At 44.2% G+C, this 17,484-nt stretch overlaps 1 protein-coding gene across 3 annotated transcripts in view; it reads right to left on the reverse strand.

Moving 5' to 3' along the window:
• Nucleotides 1–2,003: 2,003 nt before the first annotated feature.
• Nucleotides 2,004–17,484, reverse strand: part of rnf139 (ring finger protein 139) — a 50,855-nt gene continuing 35,374 nt past the window's right edge. For all 3 annotated transcript variants that reach the window (XM_038809225.1, XM_038809226.1, XM_038809228.1), the window contains one exon: nt 2,004–4,312. In XM_038809225.1, coding sequence (XP_038665153.1) covers nt 2,478–4,312 — 1,835 coding nt within the window. In that variant the 3' untranslated portion in view covers nt 2,004–2,477. The remainder of the gene's footprint in view (nt 4,313–17,484) is intronic.

Raw genomic sequence — 17,484 nt, forward strand, 5'->3', positions numbered from 1 at the left:
ATGCATTTTTTTTGAAAAGTGAAAAAGATAGTGATCAACTCAAACATTAGCCTAAAAAAACAAAGCTGAGAATCCCGGAATAGTACATCACACCAATTCTGATGTGCAGAAGCAAGTATTGGATGATCATGAAGCAATGCAGACATGAACTGAGACTGTGGAGGTGTGGCTTTTGAAGTGAATAATGAAGTCACACTACAAATGCAGAGACGTTATCAAGATCAGGGAGACTTTTAGAGTTTCCTGGAATACATAATAAGAATTATTTTGTTCTAAAGAGCTTTGCAAATTGAATGAATATACCAAGAGTAACATGGTGTCCATGGTTACCAAAGACCTTTCAGGGCATAGTACCTGAAAAAAAGGGAGAGCGAGAGAGACAGTGAGGGAAATTAGAATGTGGAACTCATCACCAGAGGAAATAGTTGAAATAAAGAACTTACAAGTCTTTAAAAAGAACAATGTGTAGATACCAGAAAAATAAATAAAAGGTATGCTGAAAGGCCACAATGAAATGGATAGAATGGGGGGGGGGGGGGGGGGGGCTGCTTGCGGCAAGCAGAAAGGGTAAATTGCTTGCTTGTGTTATATATTCTATGTAAATGTCATAAATGACTAGCTACAAGGTGAGGACTGAGTAGGAATTACAAGACTTTTCAAGATAATGATATGCAGTTTATAAATGTTACATGTTAGCAAACATTATGCTTGAAACTGCAATTACTTGACAACTTCAGAGGGTGTCAAATATTCACCCAAGGCCAATTCTACAGTCCGATTGAGGTTACTTGCAGTAAGGCGTTCTTAATCATTTTGTTCCTGACACCCCAAACCCCTCCATTTTATAAAAGTTCCATGGGCCTCATGTAGCGTAAGTATTTTTCTTAAGTATAAGTTCTACAATTAAATTTTTTTTTGTTTTTACTTAATGAAACCTATTGTTGGCATTGAGCAACAATTCTGTCAAGATATGGAGGCAATAAATTAATCCATAGCTGTTTTTATAGGGTGTAAAATATTTTCTGTGCTGTAGCTTATCTTGCTCCTGCTGATTTATTTGTTTTTGTGAACTTGGTAGAGTTGAAGAAGTTGGAGAACTGTCACTGAAGTTAGTAAACTGTGTCTAAGGTTGGTAGAATTCTGTTGACGAGAGTGTGAATTAAGTTGTAGGTCGGTTCGGAGGTTGCGAGAGCTGGCACATAGTTTAGACAATCTGAGAATGATAAGAGGTCTGTTCACGTTCAATGTTTTGCAATGGTCGCTAGAGTTATGCAGAAAACGGTAACTTGTCACTGAGGTTGGTAAACTGGTCATAAAGTGGTGATGAAATCAATGGTGCTGATGGCTGTATCAGCTCTCATTTCTCCTTTTGCCCATTACAAATGAGCAGAGCACACCCAAGATTGAACGCCATCTCCTTGGCAACATGGCAGATTAATACCCGTAAACCTTTGAGGTTAAGCAGCAGTTGGCACAGTAGACTCAGATGTCATTCAGTAATGTTCCTAAACTGGCTATAGGAATTATTTTTGGTGGCCCCATTGAAACATTTTTGTGTACAGGATCCATCAGCAGCAGCTTAAGACAGGGGCAGGAAAAGGGAGAAAGCAACAGACAAGAACAGCATTTTTCACCCCCTTTTTGAAGAGGGGAGTGCTGGGTCTTCTGATGGTTTAGCAGGTCTATAAAAGTAATCTCGTACTAAACTCTATAGAGCAATAAGATCTCAAATTTAATTCTGGTATGTACTGTTTAGTTGATTCCAGTTGGAATAGTGGTGGGTGCTATAATTGGTCTCAGCATTACTGGGCTAAAAGCAGACTCCAAGGGCTCCTACTCTTGAGCTTTAGCCAATGCCCTTTAGTATTAAGTTCCTGCACTAGCTCACTAATTTGCCCTTTAAGTCCACACAGAAGGCAGGCCACCTCCACAAGGTACTTATGGAGCTGCAATTCAGGCTGGATTACTCAATTTGGAAAAAGTAGTGAAAAATAAAACCAGTACTCATGGCAAGATCCTTTCTTTAATATCAAGTAGATTCCTAAAGAGGCTGGTATTAATTACATTACATGTAACTTCAATTATGTTAAACACACCCAGCAACTTTATTAAAGAATTTAATGTAAGTCAAACTTTTATTTCATGTACAGTATACACAAATTTTAGGGTTGAACAAGAGGCCAGCAATTTTTAAGAGGTAAACAGTACAACAGCAGGTCATAATAAATAAGTTGGCTGAAAACCATTACTTGTCCATAACCAGTGTCTTTTCACAGCTGTTGTGCTTAGTCTATGCTGCACTCCAGTGATAAGTGGAATATAGTTTATTTCCTAACCCCTTCTCATCACTGGTCTGACATAACATTGAACAATCACCTAAGCAAAGAAAAAAAAAAAATCACTTTCTTCCCTGATGTTTGATTGGCAGTCTTTTGTTTCAAAAGTTGCAACTTATCTCTACAATCACTCATCGTGCCTCACTCATCACTTGCATCTGTATCATCATCGAGATACTCATCCTCCACTCCCGTATTGCCATTTTGAGTTGTCCACTCTTCTTCATCATACTCAATGCTGTCATTGTCTTCATTGAGATCACTGTCAGCATCAACAGCAGCAGCTGCCACCACTAAGTTTTCCACTACTGGCTGGTGCTGTGGAACATTTCCATAGTTATTGACAAATACTGTGTTTTCATTCTGGTTATCCTCAATGTACACTCCTTGATGGCACATAGGACACGTATCCTGAATGTACAGCCACTTGCGCAAGCAAAGGGCATGGAAATAATGATTGCAAGGTGTGATACGTGCTGAAGTGGTGAACTCTTGGTAACAAATTGCACACACATCACCAATATCATGCAACCTGTTTCCTCTTACTTCTGGCAGGGAGTTAATTTTCTTAACTGCAGTCCTCCGGTTTATAAACGTTTTCCATCCATTTTTTGCTTGCAAATAAATGTTAAAGTAAGCATGTAAGCACATCATACAGGCACGAATTTTACTACCTGATTCAAACATCATTGTGTAAGCTCCATTTCCAAACATTATCACTCCAAAAATGAACTCAACAACATTGCCTGTTGAACGAACATAGTAAATGTAATCATCTAGTTTTTCCCATAACACATTGTAATATCCATCAATTATAAACAGAGTGTACACAGTAAGGGAAACAATTACTTTTAAGCACAATTCAACACAGAATGCTGTGACAGCAAACAGCCACGTGTTCAGCGTGTGGACCTGCCACAAGGTGCAGCTGAGTACAATTGGAAGAATGAAAAGGCTAATGGAAACCATGAGAACAGGCAAGTGTCTTCTGAGGGAGGAAACATGGGAGGCACTAAGTGACATCAGCACAGGGTCCGTCATTCCATGAATAAAATGAAGGATTGCAGTCAACAGAAGGCACATATTGCGACTGAGGCGAACTAGTCTTTCTTCAGGTTCCAGTCCACTCAAACCTGTCTGGAGAGCCAAAATGAAAAATAAAACTGGGGCTACAAACCCCAAGCGTTTATCTTCCTCCTCTGTCGATCCAATGAAGGCTAAGATTCCAAGTCCCAAGTAGTGTGCTAATGATGAGATGACTGCACTCATGCCCAGGACAGTCAATGTTGAGTCACACCCACTTATAATGAGACTGCAGAGCACTTCCCAGCTGTCACTCCAGGAAATAAAGTAGCTTTTGTTCTCCGAATCACTTTGTGTTACTTTAACAACATAAACTAAAATAATGGCTTGTGCCATTAGCCGAGTCAACCAAAAAACCCTCAATACATCAGGAAAACGAATCCTCTTCCACGTGTCCTCCACGATAACTTGTAATCCATATATACGATACATGTGCCGTACCAGCAAATAAACATATCTTATTGTATAATAAAACCATTTTAAATTCAGAGTTACATAAAATACAGTCTGTGCTGTTATATACATGCCTGAAAAGGCAACTAACAGATTCTGAATATCTTCTGGTAACTCCAAGGCCAGGCCTAGTATAGGCAGTAAGAAGTTTACCATGGTCAATGCAGAAAACACTGATGGAATGCTCAGTAACGTCGCATACCCAATGCCAATTGTGAGCTGAACTGCAATAAGGGCCAACCATAATGTAGGGCCATTGCGTGGTAACAGCTGTATCCCCAACACTGCAGAGTAGTATGCATTGTAGAAATCTATGTGGAGCGTGGTGTAGTAGTTTATTAGGACAGAAGTTGCAGCAAGTAGAACAACACAGCCAAACACGTACAGTCTGAAGAGTGCTCTTTGGGATAAGACAAGGATAACACATGAGAGTAAAAGACCTGAAAAAGATTGGAAAAAATATTACATTTAATTTCAGAATATATTACAATTCTATAAACCATCACACTTGAAATTATTCTTACAAGAATTAACAGCACAGAAACTGGTCTTTCAACACAACAGGTCTATGCTGGTATCCATGCTTCTACAATTTACCGAACACCCATCAACAATTCATTCTATTCCCTCCTCCCTCACATGCTCATCTAGCTTTCCCTTTAATGCATCTATACTATTTATTTCAACTACTTGGGATAACACGTTCCACATTCTGGATATAATTGTTTCTTCTGATTAAGTCCTTGGACTTAATTGGTGATTGTTATATTTATGGCCGCAGGGCAGCACAGTGGCGCAGTGGGTTAGCCCTGCTGCCTCACGGCGCCGAGGTCCCAGGTTCGATCCCGGCTCTGGTTCACTGTCCGTGTGGAGTTTTCACATTCTCCCCGTGTCTGCGTGGGTTTCGCCCCCACAACCCAAAGATGTGCAGGGCAGGTCAATTGGCCACATTAAATTGCCCCTTAATTGGAGAAAATGAATAGGGTATTCTAAATTTCTTTAAAAAAATATATATTTATGGCCGCTAGCTTTGGTCTTGCTGCAAGTGGATACATTTCTAAATTATAAAAGGCAATTTTCATACTGGGGACGGGGGACAGCTATACAAAATGGGAGACAGAACAAGTTCAGGGAACTATTTATCAATTAACTTAATGCTGGGGAAGTATATATCAATTAACTTAACGTTGGTTAAAATGTAATATAAAACCATCTCGAAACCGAAAATAAGACAGTAGTTACTACGACTTCCAAAAGTGAAGGTTATGCTTTACCAAACTGATTTACTTTTACGAACAATTCACAGAAAGGGTTGATTACATACAATTAGATAGGTCTGTTTCTGCGCTCTGTGCCCCATGACCTATGTTCCACTCGAGAGAAGGGAGGATGCCCATCCAAATCTGCCAACATAACCATTTATTCCAGTCTCCCTCAACTGCTTTTTAAAATTCCCCTTAAATGCATCAATACTAGTCGCTTTAACTATTCCCCGTGGTCCTGGTAACATATTTACATTTCCTAAGGTAATATACCACATGGTAGACTCATGATTAATTTCAGAGTCTGGGGGGCAGCACGGTGGCACAGTGGTTAGCATTGCTGCCTACGGCGCTGAGGACCTGGGTTCGAATCCCGGCCCTGGGTCACTGTCCGTGTGGAGTTTGCACATTCTCCCCGTGTCTGCGTGGGTCTCACCCCCACAACCCAAAGATGTGCCGGGTAGGTGGATTGGCCACGCTAAATTGCCCCCTTAATTAGAAAAAATAATTGGGTACTCTAAATTTAAAAAAAAAAAAGATCAGAGTCTGGAGCCAAATATCAAAATGGACAGAAAGCTGGCTCCAAAATGGAACACAGAATAGGTTTAATTTCCCAAAAATGAGTGCAATCAAGCAATATAATACACGTGACTAGAATAGAGCAAAAAGGAGTGGAATTATCAGAAAACCAAAAATTCTACTTTTTAAAATGCGTTAGTTTGCAGGAGAGCAGATCAGTTTGTGATTTAATGTTCTGGGTCCTGCTTTTTAAATTGGCTTCAATTAACTGGTGGGAAAGTCATTAATGGTGAACAAGGATGCCTGCGCTTGAAGATTGTATGGATAATTTGGTGACCTAATAACTCCCCATTTGGTAAGTCACTATTCCCATCTGGGGGCATGGCCAATTTTGAAGGTGGGAAGCTGTTTTAAATGAAGAGATTTTTGAGCCAGCATTAAAGTTCACAAATACTCCATGAGTTATGGACTTGTCCTTACAATTATGCAATCTTGTGTGTTACTCACTTAAATCCATCCAGATTAAGCTGCAATCATGTGGTAACTCCAGGCCTTTTAAAAAAAAAAAATGTGTACACCCAATTCATTTTTTCCAATTAACGGGCAATTTAGCGTGGTTCTTAGCGGGTTTATAGTTTGGAAGGCCCTCTGTCCCAACTGGTGTCTTCGGGCACATCTGCCACCAGCCTGGAGCTGTTTCCAGAGTTATTTTCAGGGCCTTCCGGTGACTAGGCGGTGGGGGCGGAGCAGACATCTGCACCACCGCCTCCCGCTGGCCCAGGACCCCAGGAGGTGCCTGAGGAGATCCCGCCTGTCGATGACCCCGGTGGCGGGATCATGGCATCCTCTGGGTTGGTTGTTGGGCCCATGTCACCCACCGCACTCAGTGTGGAGGAGGATTCGGGCCTGGAGGGCGACTGTCCGAAGGCTGTCAGCCGCCCAGTGTCGGGAGCGCAGGCTGCACGAGATGCTCTGTAGCAGGGTGCGGGTCTCACTCGTGCCTGACAGTGTCGCACCTCACCTCATCTGGGGAACTCCCAGAATCCGGCACATCATAATTGAAGTTACTTTTATTTCTCTGTCTCCGTAGATAGTTCAGGCAGTGCCTTTCCTCTCCCCCCCCCCCCCCCCCCCCCCTCACCAACACTTCGACTCCCTCCCTCCCCACCACCCTCCTTTCCCCTCTCTCCCCCCACCAGCCCCCTCCCTTTCCCTTCTGTTGGTACAGAGGCGAGGGTACCTGGTCTCTCCAGCGCAAAGTTTAGTGCTTGTACCATTTGTTTTTTGTAGAAACATGTTGTGAACTGTTTTAATAATTAAAGTATCGAGCCCCCTCCCCGTACATTGGTACTGAGGAGAGGGTACCCTGTTTCTCCAACACAAAATTAGTGTTTGTACCGTTTGGCCTTGTATATATTTTTTACTGTTTTAATAAAAAAGATATGGCCAATTCACCTACCCTGCGCATCTTTGGGTTGTGGAGGCGAAACCCACGCAAACATGGGGAGAATGTGCAAACTCCACACAGACAGTGACCCAGAGCCGGGATCGAACCTGGGAACTCCAGGCCTTTTTATTATTCAATTATTGGACAATTTGAATTCTCAACCAAACTGATCCTTACCATAAAAATCTGATGAGCGATATTGATAGGTTAAGTAAGTGTGTAAAAAGTTGGCAAATGGAACATATGGGAAATGTGAAGTTGTTCATTTTGGAAGGGAGAACAAAAGAAGGGAGTATTATTTAGATGGAGAAAAACTGCAGAAAGCTGCAACACAAAGGGACTTGGGGGTACTTGTGCACGAAACACAAAGCTTGCACGCAGATTCAGCAGGTAATCAGGAAGGCTAATGGAATGCTGGCCCTTCTTTCAAGGGGGTTGGAGTATTAGAGTAGGGAAATCTTGCTGCAACTGTATAAGATACTGGTGAGACCCCATCTGAAATACTGTGAGCAGTTTTTGGTCCCCTTATTTAAGTAAAGGCATTATTTCATTGCCGGTGGTTCAGAGAAAGTTCACTGGGATGATCCCTGGTATAAAGGGATTGTCTTATGAGCAAAGGTTAAACAGGTTGGACTCTACTCATAGAATGAGGTGATCTCATTGAAACATATCAGATTCTTAAGGGGGCTGACAGGGTAAATGCTGAGAGGATGTTTCCCTTCATGGGAGAATCTAGGACCAGAGGCCATAGTCTCAGAATAAAGAGGTGCCAATTTAAGAGTGATATGAGGAGGAATTTATTTTCTCAGGGGGTTGAGTCTTTGGAACTCCTTGCCACAGAGAGCTGTGGGGGCATGAAGAATGTTGGATCAGCCATGATCCTATTGAATAGCAGAGCAGGCTCAAGGGGCCGAACTGCCTACTCCTGGTCCTATTTCTTATGGTCTTCTGACTAATTTGTATTCAAATACATCAGAGCAGCTAACCTTCCTGGGTCACATCAGGTTTTCCAGAAAAGATGAATGAAGTCAACAAAGAATTTGTAGTCAACTATGTTGCCACGAAACAGATGAATAGCTGTAAAAACTGTCTCGCAACCAAGCCCAAAAGGGATTTGATAAGGTGCCATATCAAAGGATACTACACAAGAGCACATGGTATAGGAAGTGACAAATTAGCATGGATAGAGGATTGATCAACTAACAAGCAGATAATAGGGATAAACGGGTCATTTTCAGGTCACGAGTGCCAGTTCTGGGGCTTCAACTATTTACAATCTATATAAATGACTTGGATGGAGGGACCAATGGATGGTTGCCAAATTTGCAAATGACACAAAGATAATTAGAAAACTAAACTGTGGTGGACATAGTTTACAATGGGATTTTGATAGGCTAACTGAGTGGACAAAGATAAATGGCAGTTGGAGGATAATGTGGGAAAATGTGAACTCTGTCTATTTTGAAAAAGGCTGCAGTAGAGGGATCTAGGTGTCCTGGTACATGAATCACAAAAACGTGTGTGCAGTGTAGAAAGTGATTGGAAGGCAAATGGAACGTGGTTGCTTATTGCAAGGGGAATAGAATATAAAAGTAGGGATGTTTTGCTACAGTTGCACATGGTTTTGATGAGACCCCATCTGAAGTACTATATACAGTTTGGTCTCCACACTTGAGAAATGATACAATAGCATTGGAAGCAATTCACAGAAAGTTCACTTGATTGATTCCTGGGATGAGGAGGCTATTTTAGGAGACAAAGTTGGACAGGATGGGCCTGAAACCATTGCAGTTTAGAAGAATGACAAGTCAAGTTACTGCAACATACAAGATCCAGAGGAGGTTTGACTGAGTGGATGCTGAGAGGATGATTCCACTTATGGGAGAATCTAAAACTATGGGGCAAAATTTAAAATGATGGGGTCTCCTATTTAAGAGGGAGGAGAGGGCCGTTGGCATGTGGAATTCTCTTTCCCCAGAGGGCAGTAGAGGCAGGGTCATGAATATTTTGAAGGCTGAGTTAGATGGATTTTTGATTGACAAGGAACCCAAAGGATATAGTAGAGTTGAGGCCACAATCAGAACAGCATTGATCTTATCAAATGGCAGAGCCGGCTTGAGGGGTGAAATGGCCTAATCCAAATTCATATGTAGGTCCTGCAAGCAGTATTTCCACAAAAATGAACAGCTGAAATGTGATTACATCGTGAGCTTAAAGGTACTTTTTAATGCAGATGAAACATTTTTAGAAGTACTCAAGAAAAATGCTGGGTTTCAATGAACTAATGCTCAGGCGAAAAATAGGCCATGCAGTGTACTGCATCATGGGGAGGAAGAAAAATTTGACAAAATGCAAACCCCATGATGTTTTTGTGGTTGTTACATTTCTCTGTTGGTTGCATCCATTAAAATGAACAAGTTGGCTTGACACATACAAACAATAAGGTTCAAGTTACCCATTTTTAGCAATGTGCAATCCTTAACCAATTGAAAGTTATTATATCTAGTTTGCTCCCCATCATTTATCAACTGTCCCCTCTGTAAAACATTATTTCTGATAATTCAGCAAATAGTGAAGGTGTATAATCAGGCCATTCAGTAACAGATTCCCAACTTCAACATTCAATTTGGAGACCTGATTGCAATAGTTAATTTTTTAAAAATTGCAATGAAATGAAATGAAAATGAAAATCGCTTATTGTCACAAGTAGGCTTCAATGAAGTTACTGTGAAAAGCCCCTAGTCGCCACATTCCAGCGCCTGTCCGGGGATTGAGTACCCAATAATTGAGTACCCAATTATTTTTTTTCCCAATTAAGGGCCCAATTAGCATGGCCATCCACCTAACCTGCACATCTTTGGGTTGTGGGGGCGAAACACACACATACACGGGGAGAGTGTGCAAACTCCACACGGACAGTGACCCGGGACCAGGATCGAACCCATGTACACACCTGGTCACCTCTGAAAAATTGAATCAAGTTGGTCAGACATGACCTCCACTTAACAAAACCATGCTGATTTTCTTGATTAATCCCTGCCTCCACAAATGCAAATTAATTCTGTCTCTCAGAATTGCTTCCAATAGTTTCTCCACCACTAAGGTTAGACTGACTGGCCTGTAGTTTCCTGATTCATCCCTACCTCCCTTTGTGAATAATGGTACCACATTGGCTACCTCCAGTGACATCACAGTCACACAGCAGTTTACAAAATCACGAGCACTGCACTCTAGCTCTATTTGCAAGCATTTCAATAGTTTTCATGATGCTATATGGCATCCCATCATGTTTTTGAAAAATTATTTCATGGGATGTAGGCATCATTGGTGAAGCCAGTAGTTGTTACCCATCCTTAATTGCCCTTGAACCGAGTGGCTTGCCAGGCCATTGTTGAGGTCAATTAAGAGTAAACTACATTGCTGTGTATCTGGAGTTGCATGTAGGTCAGACCAGGTAAGGATGGTAAATCTATTTCCCTAAAAAGGGCATTAATGAACCGGATGGGTTCCCACGACTACTGATGACAATCGCCACAGTCACTATTACTGAGCTACGCTTTTATATTCCGGATTTATTAATTGCTGTGGTGGAATTCAAATTCGTGTCCCAAGCCTTTAGCCTGGGCCTCTGGATTACTTGTCCAGTGACAAACACCACACCACTGTCTCCCATACGGTTTCATTATGTCGACAATTTAAATGCCAAGTAGCATTTTCCACCTCACTACCACCTCTTTCAACCCCTCCATACTATGATATGTTACACTCTGTCTGAAATCCAGTACCGAATTAACACAAATTGCCTCCCAACTAAATTCTGGGCAGTCCAATATCAAGATTCTCATTTGTTTTCACATCCCTCACCATGTCTTATCCTCCTTCAGCTCTACAAACCTCCCAGGTGCCTGTGCTCCTACAATCCTGGCCTTTTGAGCACTGATCTTAATCACTTCACCATTGTGAGCCATGGATTCGGCTGCCTAAAACTCTGCAGCTCCCTCCTTAAATACCTTTGCTTCTCTCTTCTCCGCTATGATGCTACTTAAAACCTATCTGTGACTATGGTTTTAATCAACTGTTTGAAAGGAGTCGACTAGTATGTGAAAGCATATACACCTCTCCTCCCACCCCATCTCTTTTTTTAAAAATGTTAAGTACCCAATTTGTTTTTTCCAATCTAGGGGCAATTTAGCAAGGCCAATCCACCTACCCTGCACATCTTTGAGTTGTGGGGCTGAGACCCACGCAGACACAGGGAGAATGTGTAAACTCCACATAGACAGTGACCCGGGGCCAGGATCGAACCCGGGTCCTCAGCGCCGTGAGGCAGCAGTGCTAACTACTGCGTCTCCGTGCCACCCAGGGTCAACAAGCACTCTAATATGCTGAGTAATGTAAAATCTAACTTAAAATATAATCACTAAAAGAGATTATGCTGCTGCATTCTTTAGATCAATTAGGGAGTGTATTTGTAATGAAAAGCAACAGAATATGTAATATAATTTCATACTGAATTCCTTTGTAACTATGTTCTGTAAGTGTTTGAACTAGTTTGAAAGTAGGAAGGAGCCATGAAATGTCTTTAGCAAAACATAGTCAAGGAGAATACCAAGGCTATTTATGCATATATTAGGAGCAGGAGGGTAGCAAGAGAAAGAATAGGCCCACTCAAGGACAATGGAGGGAACATAGAACGATACAGCGCAGTACAGGCCCTTCGGCCCTCGATGTTGCACCGACATGGAAAAAATCTAAAGGCCATCTAACCTACACTATGCCCTTATCATCCATATGCTTATCCAATAAATTTTTAAATGCCCTCAATGTTGGCGTGTTCACTACTGTTGCAGGTAGGGCATTCCACGGCCTCACCACTCTTTGCGTAAAAAACCCACCTCTGACCTCTGTCCTATATCTATTACCCCTCAATTTAAGGCTATGTCCCCTCGTGCTAGCCACCTCCATTAGCGGGAGAAGGCTCTCGCTGTCCACCCTATCTAACCCTCTGATCATTTTGTATGCCTCAATGAATGGAAGTTATGCGTGGAACCACAGGAAGTGTGTGAAATCCTTAAGAGAACTTTGTATCAGTGTTCACCAGGGAGAAGGACATGATGGATGTTGAGGTCAGGGATAGGTGTGCGAATACTCATGAAAATATCAATATATCAAAGGAGCAAGTGTTGAGCATCATAAATTGCATTAAAGGTAGACAAGTAGATGGGGCCAGATAGGATCGATCCCAGGTTACTATGGGAGGCAAGAGAGAGAAATAGTTGGGGCCTGAACAGATATCTTCACATCCTCTGACCACAGGCGAGGTTCCAGAGGACTGGAAAATAGCCAATGTTGTTCCCTTGTTTAAGCAGGGATAATCCAGCAAATTATAGGGTGGTGAGCCTGACATCAGTGGTGGCGAAGCTTTTGGAAAAGATACATTTGGAGGAAAATGGACTAGTTAGTGACAGGCATGCTTTAGTACAGGGAAGATCATGTTGCACCAACTTGATTGAGATTTTTGAAGAGAGTGACAAAGAAAATTGATGAGGTAAGAGCTGTGGGTGTAGTTTATATGGACTTTAGTAAGACGTTTGACAAGTCCCACATGGCAAACTGGTACAAAAACTAAAATCACATGGAATTCAGGGTGGGCTGGCTGGATGGATACAGAACTGGCTTGGTTATAGAAGACAGAGAGTAGAGGTGGGTGTTTCTCAGAATAGAGATCTGTAGCTAGTGATGTTGGGTGAGCTTGTGGCATGGGTTGGTACCTGGGACTTCAATGTTGTGGCCATTTTGGAGACATGGATAGAGCAGGGCGAGGAATGGTTGTTGCAAGTGCCGGGTTTTAGATATTTCAGTAAGCTCAGGGAAGGTGGTAATAGAGGGGGAGGGGTGGCATTGTTAGTCAAGGACAGTATTACGGTGGCTGAGAGGACATTTGATGAGGACTCGAATACTGAGGTAGTGTGGCTGAGTTTAGAAACAGGAAAGGAGAGGTCACCCTGTTAGGGGTTTTCTATAGGCCTCCGAAAAGTTCCAGAGATGCAGAGGAAAGGATTGCAAAGATGATTCTGGATAGGAGCGAAAGTAACAGGGTAGTTGTTATGGGGGACTTTAACTTTCCAAATATTGACTGGAAACACTATAGTTCGAGTACTTTAGATGGGTCCGTTTTTGTCAAATGTGTGCAGGAGGGTTTCCTGATGCAGTACGTAGATAGGCCAGCGAGAGGCGAGGCCGTATTGGATTTGGTACTGGGTAATGAACCAGGACAGGTGTCAGATTTGGAGGTACGTGAGCACTTTGGTGATAGTGACCACAATTCGATTTCGTTTACTTTAGTGATGGAAAGGGATAGATATATACCGCAACAGCAAGAGTCATATCTGGGGGAAAGGCAATTATGATGCGATGAGGCAAGACTTAGGATGCATCGGCTAGAGAGGAAAACTGCAGGGGATGGGCACAATGGAAATGTGGAGCATGTTCAAGGAACAGCTACTGCGTGTCCTTGATAAGTATGTACCTGTTAGGCAGGGAGGAAGTGGTCGAGCGAGGGAACCATGGTTTACTAAAGCAGCTGAAACACTTGTCAAGAGGAAGAAGGAGGCTTATGTAAAGATGAGACGTGATGGTTCAGTTAGGGCGCTTGAGAGTTACAAGTTAGCTAGGAAGGCTCTAAAGAGAGAGCAAAGAAGAGCCAGGAGAGGACGAGAAGTCTTTGGCAGGTAGGATCAAGGATAACCCTAAAGCTTTCTATAGATATGTCAGGAATAAAAGAATGACTAGGGTAAGAGTAGGGCCAGTCAAGGACAGTAGTGGGAAGTTGTGTGTGGAGTCCGATGAGATAGGAGAGGTGCTAAATGAGTATTTTTTGTCCGTATTCACACAGGAAAAAGACAATGTTGTCGAGGAGAATACGGAGATACAGGCTACTAGACTAAAAAGGCTTGAGGTTCATAAGGAGGAGGTGTTAGCAATTCTGGAAAGTGTGAAAATAGATACGTCCCCTGGGCCGGATGGGATTTATCCTAGGATTCTCTGGGAAGCTAGGGAGGAGATTGCTGAGCCTTTGGCTTTGATCTTTAAGTCATCTTTGTCTACAGGAATAGTGCCAGAAGACTGGAGGATAGCAAATGTTGTCCCCTTGTTCAAGAAGGGGAGTAGAGATAACCCTGGTAACTATAGACCAGTGAGCCTTACTTCTGTTGTGGGAAAAGTCTTGGAAAGGTTTATAAGAGACAGGATGTATAATCATCTGGAAAGGAATAATTTGATTAGAGATAGTTAACATGGTTTTGTGAAGGGTAGGCTGTGCTTCACAAACCTTATTGCGTTCTTCGAGAAGGTGACCAAACAGGTGGATGAGGGTAAAGCAGTTGATATGGTGTATAGGGATTTCAGTAAAGCATTTGATAAGGTTCCCCACGGTAGGCTATTGCAGAAAATACAGAGGCATGGGATTCAGGGTGATTTAGCAGTTTGGATCAGAAATTGGCTAGCTGATAGAAGACAAAGGGTGGTGGTTGATGGGAAATGTTCTGACTGGTGTCCAGTTACTAGTGGTGTACCACAAGGATCTGTTTTGGGGCCGCTGCTGTTTGTCATTTTTATAAATGACCTGGAGGAGGGCGTAGAAGGATGGGTGAGTAAATTTGCAGATGACACTAAAGTCGGTGGAGTTGTGGACAGTGCAGAAGGATGTTACAAGTTACAGAGGGACATAGATAAGCTGCAAAGCTGGGCTGACAGGTGGCAAATGGAGTTTAATGCAGAAAAGTGTGAGGTGATTCATTTTGGAAGGAATAACAGGAAGACAGAGTACTGGGCTAATGGTACGATTCTTGGTAGTGTGGACGAGCAGAGAGATCTCGGTTTCCATGTCCATAGATCCCTGAAAGTTGCCACCCAGGTTGAGGGGGTTGTTAAGGCGGCGTACGGTGTGTTAGCTTTCCTTGGTAAAGGAATTGAGTTTCAGAGCCATGAGGTCATGTTGCAGATGTGCAAAACTCTGCTGCAGCTGCATTTAGAGTATTACATGCAGTTCTGGTCGCCGCATTATAGGAAGGATGTGGAAGCATTGGAAAGGGTACAGAGGAGATTTACAAGGATGTTACCTGGTATGGAGGGAAGATCTTACGAGGAAAGGCTGAGGGACTTGAGGCTACTTTCGTTAGAGCGAAGAAGGTTAAGAGGTGACTTAATTGAGGCATACAAGATGATCAGAGGATTAGATAGGGTGGACATAGAGAGCCCTTTTCCTCGGATGGTGATGTCCAGCACGAGGGGACATAGCTCTAAATTGAGGAGAGATGGATATAGGACAGATGTCAGAGGTAGGTTCTTTACTCAGAGAGTAGTAAGGGCATGGAATGCCCTGCCTGCAACAGTAGTGGACTCGCCAACGCTAAACGCATTCAAATGGTCATTGGATAGGCATATGGACGATAAGGGAATAGTGTAGATGGACTTTAGAGGGGTTTTACAGGTCGGCGCAACATCGAGGGCCGAAGGGCCTGTACTGCGCTGTAATGTTCTATGTTCCGCAGGGATCTGTGCGTCCTCGGTTGTTTGTAGCAGATATAAATGATCTGGAGGAATAAGTGGGTGGTCTGATTAGTAAGTTTGCAGATGACACAAAGATTGGCAGAGTTGCTGATAGTGCCGAGGATTGTCAGAAAATACAACAGAAGATATAGTTTCCGGTTGCGGCTATGCGGAGCTAAGCCGCATGTTCGGCAGCTCCCACTATTTAGGGACTTTTGGGCCGTTTCGAGGGCCCCAAACGGCGCTGTTTCTACGCATCCCGGTGGGGGAAGGTGCCTGGAAGAACTTGCCCCACACTATATGGTGCTCACCTGGAGTGGGAAGAAGAAAAAGGCTGCAGTAACTCCCCCAAAAAAACGGGGGAAGAAAAACAAAATGGCGGCCGGCACTCCTGCTATTTGGGAACTTTTGGGCCGTTTTGAGGGCCCCAAACGGCGCTGTTTCCACGCATCCTGGTGGGGGAAGGTGCCTGGAAGAACTTGCCCCACACTATATGGTGAAAAAGGCTGCAGTAACTCCCCAAAAAAAACAGGGGAAGAAAAACAAAATGGCGGCCGGCGCAACACCCGGGGACTGGTGGAAGTGGGCGCAGGAACAACAGGCCTCGCTCCTACGTTGTTTTGCTGAGCTGAAGGCTGAGCTGCTGGACTCCATGAATGCAACTACGACCAAGCTGCTTGGGACCCAGGCGGCACAGGAGGAGTCTATTCGGGAGTTGCAGCGGCAGGCCGTTGAAAGAGAGGAGGAGGCCGTGGTCCTCGTTGGGAAAGTGGAGTTGCACGAGGCACTTCATAAAAAGTGGCAGGACCGCTTGGAGGAGCTGGACGTTCGCACGAGGCGAAAGAATGAGGATCCTGGGCCTGGCGGAGGGGCTGGAGGGGCCGGATCTCCCGGCGTATGTGACCATGATGTTGAGCTCGTTGATGGGAGCGGGGTCCTTCCATTTGCCCCTGGAGCTCGAGGGAGCGCACAGAGTGATGGCCAGGAGGCCCAAGGCAGGTGAGCCCCCGAGGGCGGTGCTGGTGCGGTTCCACCGATTCAGTGACCAGGAGTGTGTGCTGCGCTGGGCCAAGAAAGAGAGGAGCAGTAAATGGGAGAATTTGGTAGTGAGGATCTACCAGGACTGGAGTGCGGAGGTGGCTAAGCGGCGGGCCGGGTTCAACCGGATGAAGGCGGTGCTTCATGCTAAGCAGGTCAGGTTTGGAATGCTGCAGCCTGCGCGCCTTTGGGTGACATACAAGGACCAGCACCATTACTTCGAGTCCCCGGAGGAGGCGTGGGCCTTTGTACAGGCGGAGAAGCTGGACTCGAACTAGGGCCTGGGAACATACTTTGGCTGGCGTTGTTTCCGCTGTGGCTGTTTTGTTCCAACTGTTTCAACTTCGACATGTGTGTTATGTATGCTGGTTTTCTGTTTGCTCTGGTTACGGGTGGGTTTGTTTGTTGGGCATGGTTGTGGGTTAGGTGGGGAGTGTTGGGGGTTTGTGTTCTCTATGTTCTCTTCTGTACGGGGCTGGGGATAGAGGGGAAACTGGATTTTGGGGAACTGCGTCAGAAGGGTGGGGTGTGGCAGTGTGAAAGCGCGGGCTTTCCTCTGGTTTCCCGCGCTGCGGGGCAGGGGGGGTGGAGCTTGCGGTGGGGGCGGGGCCTCTACGGATCTTTTTTCCCGCGCTGCAGCAATGCCAAGGTGGTGTGGCAAGAGTGGGATGACCCCAAGCCGGGAGGGGATAGGTTTTGGCGGGAGCTGCCGGGGTCAGCAGAAGTCAGCTGACTCACGGAAGTACCATGGAGGGTGCGTCGCGGCTAGGAGGGGTCCTAGCCGGGGGGGGGGGGG

Source organism: Scyliorhinus canicula, chromosome 10, assembly GCF_902713615.1.
Source record: "Scyliorhinus canicula chromosome 10, sScyCan1.1, whole genome shotgun sequence".
NCBI classification, from domain to species: Eukaryota; Metazoa; Chordata; class Chondrichthyes; order Carcharhiniformes; family Scyliorhinidae; genus Scyliorhinus; species Scyliorhinus canicula.